Source organism: Pogoniulus pusillus, chromosome Z, assembly GCF_015220805.1.
Source record: "Pogoniulus pusillus isolate bPogPus1 chromosome Z, bPogPus1.pri, whole genome shotgun sequence".
Lineage (NCBI taxonomy): Eukaryota > Metazoa > Chordata > Aves > Piciformes > Lybiidae > Pogoniulus > Pogoniulus pusillus.
This window is the reverse complement of record NC_087309.1, coordinates 769,318-784,317: the sequence shown is the minus strand read 5'-3', so window position 1 is coordinate 784,317 and position 15,000 is coordinate 769,318. Positions and strand designations below refer to the sequence as shown.

The window sequence follows — 15,000 nt, the reverse complement described above, 5'->3', positions numbered from 1 at the left end:
TCTGCACTCTGGTGTTAGAGCTCAAATCCAGTGCTTCTGCTAGCCTCTTACAGTTATCTCTACTTCATCTTACAGAATTTACACTCCTTCCAATATTATTTCAGCCTGATCAGTTAACGCCAGGAACCGATTTAAACAAAGACACACTTAACGAGGCTACCATATGGACTATCACTGAATTACAATACATGCTGTAATCTGCTGCTACCGTGGGGCATTTATTCTCAGTAGTCATAATCTTTCATTACTTTAGTTTTGCAACTCATTTTGGGTTGCAAAATTCTTGGAGACTTTTCATTTAATTTACTTACAGTTTATTGTTGCTTTCTGAAAGGATTTTACATGGCAAGCATGAAAGTGAAAGAAAAAAAAACAATGTGAAAACATACCTATAATTATTACAAAAGCCGGATACAATTCTACAGAGAATGACTCTTAACAGAAGTCACTTGGCATCGCTCAAGTGAGAAATGCAGCCATCAGGTCAAATATGTCAAAAACATACACATGTATCTCGACTAATGTGCACTTCTCTGCTTAGGCAGAGTCATCTCACGAGCATCGGAGAGTTTCTCCAGCTGCTTACGCTGGTTAAGCTCACGGTTAACACACATTTGTTATTTTAATCACACACAGCAAGAATGTGACTGTCCATAATGACACAGCAGGGCAGGTATCTGCCTGCAGCTGCGCAGCCTCTCATTTCCAGCAAGCATTTGTTCTGTCCATTTTTCCCAAGCACTCAGCTATCAGTACAAAACTACTTCAGTGTCTGGCATTTCAAACCAACAAAACACTCACACAGCTCTGACAGAGGCACACAGTAGTCTGCAGTTACACAAACAACTGGAGAAGAGGAGGCTCAGGGGTGACCTTACTGCTGTCTACAACTACCTGAGGGGTGGTTGTAACCAGGAGGAGGTTGCTCTCTTCTCTCAGGTGGCCAGCGCCAGAACAAGAGGACACAGCCTCAGGCTGTGCCAGGGGAAATTTAGGCTGGAGGCGAGGAGAAAGTTCTTCCCTGAGAGAGTCATTGGACACTGGAATGGGCTGCCCAGGGAGGTGGTGGAGTCGCTGTCCCTGGAGCTGTTCAAGGCAGGATTGGACGTGGCACTTGGTGCCATGGTCTAGCCTTGAGCTCTGTGGTAAAGGGTTGGACTTGATGATCTGTGAGGTCTCTTCCAACCTTGGTGATACTGTGATACTGTCTCCAGCAAATACAGAATGAAATCACTACCCATAATATTTACCAGAGCAGATTCTGAAGAGACGAGTGCTCTGCCACTGCTCACTTCGAAGCTGCAATCCACTGCAAGCACCTGTGTCAACAACCTTCATCAGCAAAAAGGAAGGAGGGAGCCTAATGGGCTTCTCAGACAAGACACAAGAGGCTTGATGCTGCAGGAGCTGATACCCTCGCACCTGCCAGCCAACAGAACACTCACTTTCACCTCAGCTGGCTTTGCAATACTACTAAGTATACTACAGCACTAAGTATAGTTCCCAGACCACAAAAGCAGAAAGCAAAGGGAGAACAGGAAGCTGTTGGATTCATTCTGGTGATATGTCTCTTTAGCAGAACAAAGATTAAGATCACACATACTCAGTTATTAAGAACTGGTTCACCTCAGTAGTCACAGAACGTTCCAGGCAGTAGCTTCGCTGCCCTTTTCCTTACCTGCATCTCTCTCGGGACACGAGAAGTGTGGCAGTCAGCATTACAAGCTCAAACAGCAGGTGCGCTCAGGTAGCTGTGTGAATAGAGCCTGAAAGGAGCTGCCGGTGCGTGTGTTTGAAAGAGCACCTGGGTACCCAGAAGCACACACAGCTCTGCTGCAGTACAGGTGCGAGAACTTTGACCAGAACTGCTGTTTGCTGAGCTTGTGTACGCAAGTATTAACTTGAAGGCTTCTTTTTAGCACAAGATGTAATAGCCCTCTAGCACATTCCATCAATGACACTTCTAACCTGAACTCCCCAAATCCTCTTGTAATATAGTTCTCAGGATAAGACACAGAATCTTTTCATGCTCTCCTTTAGTGATGATTTATATTACAAATTACAACCATCTTGTACATGAGTATTAGAAGAATAAATCTGAGTTCAGACAAGCAGAAATTTGATACTAATGGAAAGAGGAAATAGAATCGATTCCAAGAGCTCTCTTGCCATAATGGCAATAAACCAAGCAGATGCACAAATGAACAATGGTCTCCCCTCTTCTAGGGCATATTCTTATTTGAACAGTCTGCAGGATTATGGTTCAAATGCTGATTAGCCAGCACTAAATTAACAGCTGCAAGAACAGCACAGGTATTTCTCAAGAATTACATATCTTTTCCCCACTGATCAAATCTGAAAGTATGCAAGTTTCCAGGCAAGGAAAAAAGTACTGAGAGAAGACTCACTGCAAAGTGCAGAATCCTGTGGAGAAGGTCGTGGGTGTACTGGTGACAATCCATCAATGTGCACTCACCAATCAGCAGGCCAACTATATCCTGAGCCAGAAGGTCACTCTACTCCACTCCGGTGAGACCCCACCTGGAGTACTGCATCCAGCTCTATAGCCACGGACCTGTTGGAGCAGGTCCAGATGAAGGCTACAAAAATGTCCAAAAGGCTTGAACACCTCTCCTCTGAGAAAGGGCTGAGAGAATTGCATTCTCTGCCTAGAGCAGAGAAGGCTCCAGGGAGACCCTACTGCAGCATCTCAGTACTTAGAGGGGGCCTGAGACAAAGACAGACTTTTTCACATGGTCTGCAGCAACAGGACAGGAGGTAATGGATTTCAACCAAAAAGAGGTAGATTTAGACTAGGCATAAGGACTAAATCTTTTATGAGGGTGGTGAAACACTGGAAGAAGGCTGACCAGAGAGATTATAGAGGGCCTCTCCCTGGAAACATTCATGGTCAGGTTGGATGGAGATCTGAGCAACTTGATCTAGTCCAAGACGTCCCTGCTGACAGCAGGAGAGTTTGGACTAGATGACCTCTAAAAGGTCCCTTCCAATCCCAAACATTCTATGACCATCGCTGCACTCAACACGTTTTGTCAAGCAAGATTCAGCTTTGCTCGGCCTTGCAGCCCTTACATACGAAGTCATAAATTGCTTAGCACACAGATGCCAGAAGCTCAGCAGCCTCTGCTCATGTGTCAAGACAGCCCCTCCAACCAGAAGGAAGTCTTTAGCTTCATATCCCTGGAATGGATTATCTTCACTAATCCCTCTGAATGAAAAAGAATCTCACCTCCTGTGCAGTCAGTGCAATTCTGCTTACACTGGAGAGGGCTCCTGGACACCATCCCAAAAATATCTCGTTTTCCTACCTGCAGTTCTCTGCTCTGGAGGCACAGCTAGCTGTCCCTTCAGTGAGCAGGGACAGAGGTGTTTAAGCACCAGGACACACAGAGACTCTTATGCCACGGACACACCATCAGTTTCAGCACTGGCAGCATCTCGATCCTCATGAGCCTGCCACTGCCTCTGCACACAATGCCCAACACTGCCCAGCGCCACGGGCCTGTCTCACAGGAACTGCACAATGCACTCTCAGAAGTCAACTACACCTAGGGCAAAAAGCAGTTCCTGGGTTATAACTTCTTTTCTGGGGGAAAACGCTTACTGCTATCTATCCTCTTCAAGTTCAAAACATATATAACACTGACTCCAATTTCAAGTGAGATGCTGAGGTGCTGGAAGGTGTTTGGAGAAGGGCAGCAAGGCTGGGGAGGGGCCTGGAGCACAGCCCTGTGAGTAGAGGCTGAGGGAGCTGGGGGGGTGCAGCCTGCAGCAGAGGAGGCTCAGGGCAGAGCTCATTGCTGTCTGCAGCTGCCTGCAGGGAGGCTGTAGCCAGGTGGGGTTGGGCTCTGCTGCCAGGCACCCAGCAACAGAACAAGGGGACACAGCCTCAAGCTGTGCCAGGGCAGGTCTAGGCTGGATGTTAGGAGGAAGTTGTTGTCAGAGAGAGTGATTGGCATTGGAATGGGCTGCCCAGGGAGGTGGTGGAGTCGTCATCCCTGGAGGTGTTGAAGCCAAGGCTGGCTGGGGCACTTAGTGCCATGGTCTGGTTGGTTGGGCAGGGCTGGGTGCTAGGTTGGACTGGATGATCTTGGAGGTGTCTTCTAACCTGCTTGATTCTATGCCACATCCTCAAGCTGTGCCAGAGCAGGTCTAGGCTGGATGTTAGGAGGAAGTTGTTGGCAGAGAGTGTGATTGGTATTGGAGTGGGCTGCCCAGGGAGGTGGTGGAGTGGCTGTGGCTGGAGGTGTTGAAGCCAAGCCTGGCTGGGGCACTTAGTGCCATGGTCTGGTTGCTTGGCGAGCTTGGAGGGCTCTTCCAACCTGGTTGATTCTGTGATTCAGCTGTTTCTTTCTCAGAATGGCTCTCACTATCTAATTCCTCCCAGTATGGAGGCTTTTATCCCCCTTTCAGGTATCAAGTTGTCCTTCTCTATCTTCTTTGGTTGCACAACACTCTTTCAGAGATGATGAAACATTTTTGTCAACAGCAAACCTTACACACAAGCACTACAAAAAATAGTCTTTTTCTTCTCCTTCTTAATGCTCTAAAATGTTTATGTTGAGATGACATTTTAAAGAAAGATGCTCCTTCACTTTCCTGAACACTGATGGCATCTTAGGGACTATCTACACACCTGTTCTGCCAAGTGGCTTCCAATATAAACATATGCTACAAGGCATTTATCAATGCTGGATTTTGTTAGCAATTTTATTACCAACAGCAGAAGGAGTACCATGATTTTTTCACTCAGGTTAAATATGCACTCTTAAAATTAATCATTGCCTCAGCCTATCCAAAGCTGTTTATCCAACTCAACATCCAGATGACATTTCCTTGTAATCTGTGCATTCTCTTGTCCCTCTGTTCCCTCTGTTCACTGCCAGAAAAGCACTATCCATGCTCATTTATGAAATTGGCTGTTGACAGTTTACAGAATTAGTTCATTTTTAATTGCCTCAAAGGCTTTCACCTCTATTGGAGGCAAAATCCCATACAGAAAAACTAGGTAGTAGTCTCTGTGAAAGGTAACAGAACATAGAACACAGGTGCGTCTTCCATCTGCAGACTCACTACCCCACAACAACAGCTCCTATCAGCTCTTGAATGACAGATTGTGTCACCAGGGTCTCCTATGCTATGAACAGATCTTCTCCTGCTCCAGTCAAACACACACCCCAAAACCAAAGCATTCTACATAGACTCACACTCTTCCTGCTGCTGCTCCTTGTAAGAAAAGCCATAGCAGAGGGCTGTATCTAAGCACAATACTTTCAGCTGTGCCTCCTGCTTTGTGTCGTGTCCCCAGATGGCAGGAAGCTGCTCACACCCCAGTCCTGGCAGTCAGTATGCCCAGCTTCCTAAACTGCCAGACACAAAAGAAGGGTCTGTCCTGCAGCCTGAGGTAAGGCAAGCAGTCTGTTATGTCCCCGAGGACTTCCATACAGTCAGTTTGCACTTCAGAAAATTTTGCTGCACATACAGTGAAAAAAAAATGACAAACCAATATACTCCTGACTACCATGAGCCACAACACAGTCACGAGGTTTTAAGTACTGCACAGGCATTTCATCCCTTACACCCTCACAACCACCTGGGCTCGCGACCGCGCTTCTGACTTAGGCACTGAAAGTACTTCTGTCATTAACAGACAGCTGACACCCTCATACGGTCACAGAACCACAGAGCAAAAACCAAAGCTGGCAGCACGACAACACACGAGCTGGTCACACTGACAATAAGCCAAAAATGGGATATTAGAGGGAATATTCTGTCCTTACTAAATGCAGATTTCCCCACTTGCTGAAGGCTTGCATCTCTGATCTGTGAATTTCAGCACACGACCCCCAAGCCAGGAGGTCTGACTGAAGGATCCAGGAACAGCACACCACAGAGCAAGCTGGGGCCCAGAGACACTGTAGGGCTATTCACAATAGACAGAGCAGCGTTTTCTGACATGGAGATGCCATAACACATCTCACTGTAATGCAGCCCTTGTCACTGAGGGGGCAAAGCAGGAAGGTGCTCTGGGTTTGAGCACGCTAACTTACCTGCCTCTTCAGTGCACGTGTCTGACGCCAACGAAATTCTGCTGCTCCGAGACTCCTGCGACTGCACAGAGCCTCGTGCTAGGAAACCATCAAATCCATCAAATTAAGGCATTCTTCTGTGTTTCCAAGGAAGCTATACCAAGTTTCACTGTTTGTAGCAGCCACCTTTGAATCAGAAGTTTACCTGGGGAATTCAAGAATGCTTGCTATTGCAGGATGAGCAAACGCAGCATTTGATTTTTATCTTCAGCGAAGGGATTCTATTCTTCTGCACACTGATCTGTGCTCAGCAGGTTCCACCAAGTCAGGTCACATTTACTGGCCTTTCTGTACAGATGATTGCCTCTTTCATTCCACAATGGTTGTTTGCAATACTGTTTAGACAGTTTACACCAAGGAAGATTTATTTTCCAGAGCATCTCAGTTCCAGTTCTTCAGCTAGATCAGGCTCTTCAACTCCCAAGCCTAAGTCAGACACCTTGTCATTCAGGTGTGGTAATCTCCCTGAACTGATTCCATTTGCCATTCCCAGTTGATATACCTTAGGATATTATGCTTCATAACTCAGGGAATCATGGAATGGTTTAGGCTGGAAAGGCTGGAAGGGATGTCAAAGCTCATCCAGTTCCAACTCCCCACTACAGGCAGAAACATCTCCCACTAGAACAGGTCACTTAAGGCCTCATCCAACTTGGCCTTGAACACCTCCAGGGAGGTTGTGGAGCACAGAATCACAGAAATTTTGATCACATTGGGTGATTCTGTGCTCCACAACCTCCCTGGGCAACCTGTGCCAGTGTCTCACCACCCTCACTGCAAACAACTTCTTCCTAACATCCAGTTTCAATCTCCCCTCTGCCAGTTCAAACCTATTCTTCCTCATCCTGTCATTACAGGACCTTGTCAACAGTCTCTTCCTGGCCCTCCTGTAGCCTCCTCTTTCAGATACTGGAAGGCCACTTCAAGGTCTCCTGGAAGCCTTCTCTTCTCCAGGCTGTAGAGGCCCAACTCTCTCAACCCGTCCTCATAGCAGAGCTACTGCAGCCCTGTGAGCATCCTGGTGGCCTCCTCTGGACTGGCTCCAAGAGTTCACAGGCTCACAGGGTATTAGGGGTTCGAAGGGACCCAAGGAGATCATCCAGTCCAACCTCCCCGCCAGAGCAGGACCACACAATCTAGCTCAGGGCACACAGCAAGACATCCAGACAGGCCTTGAAAGGCTCCACAGAAGGAGACTCCACAACCTCTCTGGGCAGCCTGTGCCAGTGCACTGTGACCCTTACAGTAAGGAAGTTCCCCCTTGTGTTGAGGCAGAACCTCAATTTTGCTGCAATTTACACCCATTGCTCCTTGTCCTATCCCAGGCAGCAGTGAGCAGAGCCTGTCCCCCTCCCTCCTGGCCAACCCTCAGATACTTATAAACATTTATCCAATGCCCTCTCAGTCTTCTCTTCTCCAGACTAAGCAGCCCCAGGTCACTCAGCCTCTCCTCATCAGCCATGCCCTCCAGTCCCCTCATCATCCTCATAGCCCTCCACTGGACCCTCTCCAGCAGATCCCTGTCCCTCTTCAATTGGGGAGCCCAAAACTGAACACAGTATTCAAGATGAGTTCTCACCAGGGCAGAGTAGAGGAGGAGGAGAACCTCCCTTGATCTGCTGCACACACTCCACCTAATACACCCCAGGGTCACATTGTCCTCTTTGCCAGCAGGGCACATTGCTGTGCCATGGGTAACTTGTTAGCGACCAGGACCGCCAGGTCCCTCTTCACAGGGCTGCTCTCCAGCAGTCACCTCCCAGCCTGTACTGCTGCAGTTTATTACTCCTCCCCAGATGCAGGACTCTGCACATGTCCTTGTTGAACCTCATCTGGTTCCTCTGTGCCCAGCTCTGTCTGCCCAGGTCTCTCTGGATGGCAGCACAGCCTGCAGCTGTCTCAGCCAGGCCTCCCAGCTTGGTGTCATCACCAATACTGCTGAGCAAACTCTGTCTGTGCCCTCATCAATAGCATTGGTGAAGATGTTGAACAGGATCAGCCCCATGTCCTGCTTTAGCTGGGGGCTGCAGAACTGCACCCAGGACTGCAGGAGAGGTGTGAGGAGAGGAGAGCAGAGCCAAGGGGCAGAGTCCCCTCCCTTGCCCTGCTGCCCACACTGCTCTTGCTGCAGCCCAGCACAGGGTTGTGTCTGGGCTGCACTCACACTGCAGGCTCCTGTTGAGCTTTTCACCACCCCAGAGTCCACAGGTCCTGCTCCCCCAGGGCTGCTCTCAGCCATTCCCCACCCAGCCTGTATCTGTGCTTGGGATTGCACCCAGCCAGGTGCAGGACCTTACACATGGCCTTGCTGAATGCCATGAGGTTGGCCTGGGCACACCTCTGCAGCCTGCCCAGCTCCCTCTGGATGGATCCCTGCCCTCTGGCAAGTCGACTGTGCCACACAGCCTGGTGCCACTTGCAGACTTGCTGAGGGTGCACTGATTCCTCTGTCCATGTCACTGACACAGATGTTAAACAGCACTGGTGCCAGCACTGACCCCTGAGGGAGCCACCTGGCACTGCTCTGCAGGTGGACATTGTGTCCTTGATCACCACTCTCTGCATGCCACCATCCAGCCAGTTCCTTGCCCAGCAGTGCTCCACCCATCCAGTCTGTGTGTTTCCAGTTTGGTGACCAGGGTGTCCTGTGGGACAGAGTCAGATGCCTTACTCAGGTCCAGGTGGATGACATCAGTTGCCTTTCCCTTGTCCACTCTTGCTGTGACTTCATCATAAAAAGCTGCCAATTTTGTCAGGCATGATCTGCCCTTGGTGCAGCCATTGCTGGGTACCACCAACCACCTCTGCTTTGTTTTCCATTTGCCTTAGCAGAGCCCCCAGGAGGATCTGCTCCATGACCTTGCCAAGCACAGAGGTGAGACTGACTGCTCTGTAGTTCCTGGGGTCATCCTTTTTTCCCTTCTTGAAGCTGGGCATTGTGTTTGCCCTTTTCCAGCCAGCAGAACCTCACCAGCCTGCCAGGACCTTTCAAATAGGATGGACAGTGGTTAGGCAGCTTCACCTGCCAGTGCCCTCAGGACCCATGGGTGGATCTCATCAGGCCCCATGGACCTGTGCACGTTCACATTCCTTAGGTGCTCACCAACAGGACCTTCAATTACAGTGGGCAGATATTCCTTCTCCCAGTCCTTACTCTTGTCCTCCTGGGCTTGGACACTGTGGTTGGAGGCCTTGCCATTGAAGACTGAGGCAAAGAAGTCACTGCGCACCTCAGCCTTATCTGCATCCTTTGTCACCAGCTCTCCGTTTCCCTTCTGGAAGGGTCCCACATTCTCCCTAGTCCTCCTTTTCTCACTGATATACCTGAAGAAGTTCTTCTTGTTCTTCTTAGTGTCCCCAGCCAGATTCAATTCCAGCTGTGCTTTAGCTTTCCTAACCTGAGCTCTGCTGGCACAGACAATTCCTTTGTATCCATCCCAGGTTCCGTGTCCTGGCTTCCACTCTGTAGGCTTTCTTCTTGCATCTGTGTCCTCTGAAATACCAACAACATGTACCCAGTATAATCTCTACATGCCTGAGAGGAAAATCCAGGGCTCCTCATATGGACTTTCCTTCATCTTTCCTTATTCACTGAACAGCAGCTATTGGTTTACAAAGCTGCAGTGAAGTAAAACTAAAGCCTTCAAACTCATGCCTCTCCAATGCCATTTGTAGTACACACCAGAATGCTTTCTATGGCCTTCAGTCACCCAACAATGGATCAGGCAACAGCAATGGAAAGACAGGGTCTGAATAAGATCGGAACCTCTAAGTCGTCGTGATCTAGCCTGTACTATCACTTTCTAAAGGAAACCTGTCCAATTAAAGGGTGCAACTAAATAAAACAGCAGCATTAAGCTGTCCAAGAGACACTGCCGAAAAACATTCTTTTCTTTTACCTAACATTTTCAGCAACACCACAACTAGGCACATGCACCTTTTCCCAGACAAGGAAAGCCTCTTCTGAACACTAACTGTCCAGAAATTCCAGAAAAGACCATCCAGAAACCAAGAAACTCTGAAGTCTCTTCATCCAAAGTTTGAAAATTTAGTTCACTCTACCCAAGGGCTACACAAGTTTTAGGTTCTGTGCACACAGAACGGCCAACAACATGCTTGCTGTAGCTAAACAACGCCCACAAAGCAGCAAGAATTTCACACCAGGAGAGTGCACTTCGTTGACTTTGCAATATTCCTGTTCAGGTCTAAACCAAGCACACACAAATTACCACTAAAGCCAATGTGGTTGTTCATGCAGGAAGCACTCTCTTCCACTTTGGATTGGGACAGTCTTCACTATCTGCCCAAGCAGCATTCTCACAGACAGCTAAAGTTCCACACAGTACAGGACGCAATTAAAGCTAAGCTGTCCTCTTAAAAGTGCTAAATATACAAAATTGATCAGGTTATCAAATTTATCTTACAAATTCCAAGAGCAATACAAAACCTCCTCTTTTTTTGTGGTTGCACCAATTCAGATTTCCACATCCCTCACTGAAGCAGCTTTTACAAGCTCTGTGCTAATCACTGGTACATGCGACCATCCAACCTAGGATACTTATCTAGTAGAGGATGCCAGTGAAGAATGTTGTGAAAGTCTACTCAGCAGCCTAAAATTTGTATTTCACATATGAAAAAACAGAGCATTAACATTGTTTGCTGACAAGTTCTGCAAGCAACAACTGCAAGGCTGTTTACACGCACATAAGGCATGGTGTTGTAATTGCTTAAAACAAGCATAGTCTACTGAAGACAGGACAGCCAACACAGGTCTGTGAGTGCAGGAAAGGAACACAATGACACACAGGGGGCGGAAGGGACCGCTAGAGATAACCTAGTCCAACTTCCCTGCCAAATCAGGATCACCTACAGCAAGCAGCACAGGAAAGTGAAAAGTTTCTAGAGAAGGAGACTCCACAGCCTCTCTGGGCAGGCCTGTTTCAACACTCTGTCACTCTCACCATAAAGAAGTTTCTTCATGTGTTGGGGTGGAACCTCTTGTGTTCCAGTTACTCCTTGTGCTACTACCACTGGGTACCACTGAAGAGGCTGTCAACTTCATCAGGACTCCTCAGATATTTGTGGACGTTAACAAAATCCTCTCTCAGGACAAAAGAGCCCCAGCATTCTCAGTCAAGAAGGCTGCAGATACACCTCAAGATTATGTTGTTATAAAACCCTGCAAACTGACACCATTGCAGGTGTGCTGGCATAGTTTTTTAAAGGAGTTAACTTCAGTACAAAGAGAATAAACGATGCCTCTAAATAAGTGAGGATGTATTCTCTTCTGGAGATTGAGCCTGGCTTAGGCACGTTGAGAAGAGAAACAGGGAAAACCATGAAAAACAAATTAAAAATAAAAAACCATTGAAAACCAAACCACCCAAACACACGCATCACCACCACGCCACACCTAACACTGACTGCAACACAAAACGGACACCATCTGCAAGAGTCCCTTCCATCCATCAAAAACAGAGAGGCTAATGCTAATGCTCTGTGCAAGGTGCCACAGAAGACACTCTTCTAACACCAGTGCTCTACCAAATGCACCCACAATGACATGGTAGGCAGGAGAAGTCTGCAGGCTCTGGGCATTTACCCATGCGAGCTCCATAGCCATAGCCCGAGCCGTCTCTAAGTGATTTGGCTTTGAGAAGTGTTGAATGTTTTCAGCAGCCTGCTGGTGGTGTTAGCAGGTTCTGCAGAGGTGCAGTATTTCTTTGCATCAGCCCCCTGAAGGACAAAAAAAGTCTACATCAGTGTAGACCTTAAAGGGGGAGAGGGGAGGGTCTGGGGAGGGCACAGAAATCAGGAAAAAAACCTTTGCTCGCAAGATGGAGAAAAGCTACCTGGGGTAGACTCCTCCTCAAGAGAATGGCTCCTGAGTTTGTGCTGCAGCAGGTCTTGCATCTTAGCCTCCTTCCACTAAACCTCCTCGTTCAGTCCCACTGCTAACCCAAACCTTGCCTGACACAGCCAGAAACAGCTTCCCGTGCCCTGCTGTCTGCTTCACACTAAAGGCACGGGACAAAACCTGACTGCATGCAGGCGGCAACACAGGCGCCCAGCAGGAGGAACCAGCAAAGAGACCTCCACGTAAATGCTGAAGCCTGAGTGCAGGAACCCAGCATGAATGTGCGAAACACAGAACTCCTTAACACGTACAGCTGTTTGCTGCTGCTGTCACCAGAACGAGGAGTCTGTTCTACACCTGCAGGTTAACATCCATCTTATAACTGCGGCTCTTGCTTCTGGAAACGGTAGGCCCCATCGTTATGCTTAGGGCAGGCTGTTGCAACTGCCGGCTGCTCCAAACCCAACTAGCTGCCTAACTCACCGCCATAAATTCTTCTTCTCAGAAGAGGATAAGGTGCTTGAACCCAGTGCTCATTACCGGGAAGAGCAATTCCTTTTACCACCATCAGCAGAGGAAAGCAAAGGAGGACCAGCCTCCTAAGTTTGGGAGAGAGGGATGAAAAGGGAAATCTTCGGCACAAATGCAGAGGGAAATACTTGACTGCCAAATAGAACTCCTTTTCATTCCAAGCTAAACACAGATGTAAAAATAATGAGAAACTTTCCTATTTTTCTATCCTTTGGCTTTAGGGAGTTGATGGCAGTTGCAACACATACTCCAGAGACTATGGAACTTGTAAGAGGGGTGAAATTCCCAGCAACAAGTGAATGCTGTCAGTGATAGGTGAAAGCATCTTGGACTGTTTCAGTCCAGAGCACCACTGGACCAACATACTGCTTCAAATGTTATTCCTAATCCCTGTCTCTCACAGTCCATGAAAAACACCTTGGCCTATCTGTAACAACTTCTACATCAGAATGCTTTATGCTTCACATGGCACTAAGCCACCACAGGACCTTGAGAAAGGCTGTCTTCAGAGATACTCTGACACAACACAGCCACGAGCATCAACACCCCAAATACCTCTATGCTGGCTGCCCGTTTTTTTTTAGAGAAGGCCACACAACAGAAAACAGGATAAGGATCAACTGGGGAAAAAATGTAGAGCTATTCAATTGCCTCTCCCCTTTAGCTAACAGAAAAACATGCTGTCCGTTTCCACAGCTTATTACACGTCTTGCTGTCGGAGCGGCTGGCCTTCCCCACCACAGCCTGCAGCAGTCACAAAGGTTAATGCGAGCACAGGACGGCCAGTTTCATCTGGATAGCAGTTTATAAACACTCACACGAAAATCCAAGGAACAGCTCCAGGCTCTCAAGGAGCTACAAGGCTGCACTTGGGACACAGCAAGTTTATTATCGGTATTGCATTAACTACCTAGTTAAAGAAGTTAATAAGTTCTCTTAAGGAGACGTCTACCTACCATTTCTGCCACACAGCACTGATTTTCTACTCTGCTATCTGAACTCAGGAAGGAAAAGCCCAAAACAGTTTTTTGGTATAATGCCAAATAACCGAAAATAAATCAAAACTACTACACGGGCACAGCAACAATATCTAAGTAAGCAGCTGACGCATTTCTGGTTTAGTTAATTTCACTGTCGGTGCAGGCCAAGTCAGCCATTTCCCGCAGCTCTCACCTCGGTACGGCAAATCTTCCAATTAATGCCCCCGAGAGAGCCTCCCCAGAGATCCTGCTGACTGGCTGATTAACCCCTCCCGAAGCCTACACCCATGCGCATCTCACGCGAAGGCATCACAGCGGCTGAGTCAAGTTTCTGACTCCGAACACCTCCCGACTGGCTGCACCAGACGCCAACAGCGGGGAGGGACGGTCAGCGGAGCGCTGCTCCGCCCGGCCGCCGCGGCCGCCTCCTCCCGGCGCTGCACAGCGCGGGACGGGGCTCTCGATGGGCTGCTCCTGCTACGCTCTCCCGCTAGGCAAGACCAGGTAAGCAGGCAACCTGCTGCAACGAAGCCCGCGGCTCACTTAGCTCGCCGTGACACAGACTTCGCTACCGAGCGTACGTCGGCGAGTCCGAACACAGCCACGACCCCGGCCTGAAGTGCGCGCCTGAGGCGAGTAACGCCAATATTCATTAACGAGCAATAAAGGCTGCTCTAAATGCCAGCTGCCCGGGCGCAGAGCTGAGTCCGCCCGGGGTGACAATTTAGCTCGTTCAAGCGTACCGTAAGCTCGTGCGTTTAGAAGAAACAGCGACCCGGGTCACGGCTTTAGCGAGCTAATAGCGGCCAAATGAGCGTGGCGGCCGCAAGCTGCGGCGGAACCCTGCCGGTTTATCGCCCTTTAAAAGCCAGACCCTGCCCGCGCCCACCGCCTTGCTTGCCCTTTCTGATCCCTCCCTCCCTGCCGGGGACACCGCCTCAGTCGCGGTGTTCTCGGTAAGATGTCCGTCGGGCCGGCAGCAGCACGGCGGGGGTCGTCCCACGCCCGCCGGGGGCACCTACCAGGTAATCCATGGACTGGCTGGTGCTGGGCGCCGCGCTGCCGCGGTCTCCGAGGCCACGGGTGCCCACTCAGCTGACAGCAGCGCTGGGCCACCGGGAGTCCCGCCGTCACCGGGAGCCGTGCTTCCTGCTGCTGCACAACTGGCCTCGGCGGCACGGGGCGCTGGGGCGCCGCAGCAAGGTGCGAGGCAGAGGGAGGTTCGGCCGGCACCGGGTCCGGGGAGCGCCGGCACTGCCCCGCCGGCACTGTCAAAGCCGCCGCCGCCGCCCGCACTTGACCGCGCCGCTCCGCAGCGGCCCTGCGCGCGTCGGGGGAGGGGCGGGGGAGGGGCGCGGGGGGAGGGGCGCGCGGCGGCGGGCGCGCGGCGGGCAGGGGGCGGGGCGGCCGCGGCACAGCCAACGGGCGGCGCGCGCTGCCGGCGGCCGGAGGCCCCGCCCCGCACGGCGCCGCCGTCAGCTGACCGCGCACGTGGGGCGCGAGGAGGGCGCCTTTAAAGGCG

At 49.9% G+C, this 15,000-nt stretch overlaps 1 protein-coding gene across 7 annotated transcripts in view; it reads right to left on the bottom strand.

Moving 5' to 3' along the window:
* The window catches only part of ARL15 (ADP ribosylation factor like GTPase 15), a 272,573-nt gene extending 257,810 nt beyond the window's left edge, over nt 1-14,763 (bottom strand). For 5 of the 7 annotated variants that reach the window (XM_064140473.1, XM_064140468.1, XM_064140472.1 and 2 more), the window contains exon 1: nt 14,501-14,763. Coding sequence is in view for 1 of the 7 variants with exons in the window: in XM_064140472.1 (XP_063996542.1) it covers nt 14,501-14,512 (12 nt within the window). In the remaining 6 variants the exon portion in view is untranslated. Of the gene's footprint in view, nt 1-311; nt 328-13,671; nt 13,797-14,500 lie in introns of those variants that run through there. The other 2 variants (XM_064140469.1, XM_064140470.1) reach the window with 2 other exon arrangements.
* Between the last annotated feature and the right edge of the window lie 237 nt (nt 14,764-15,000).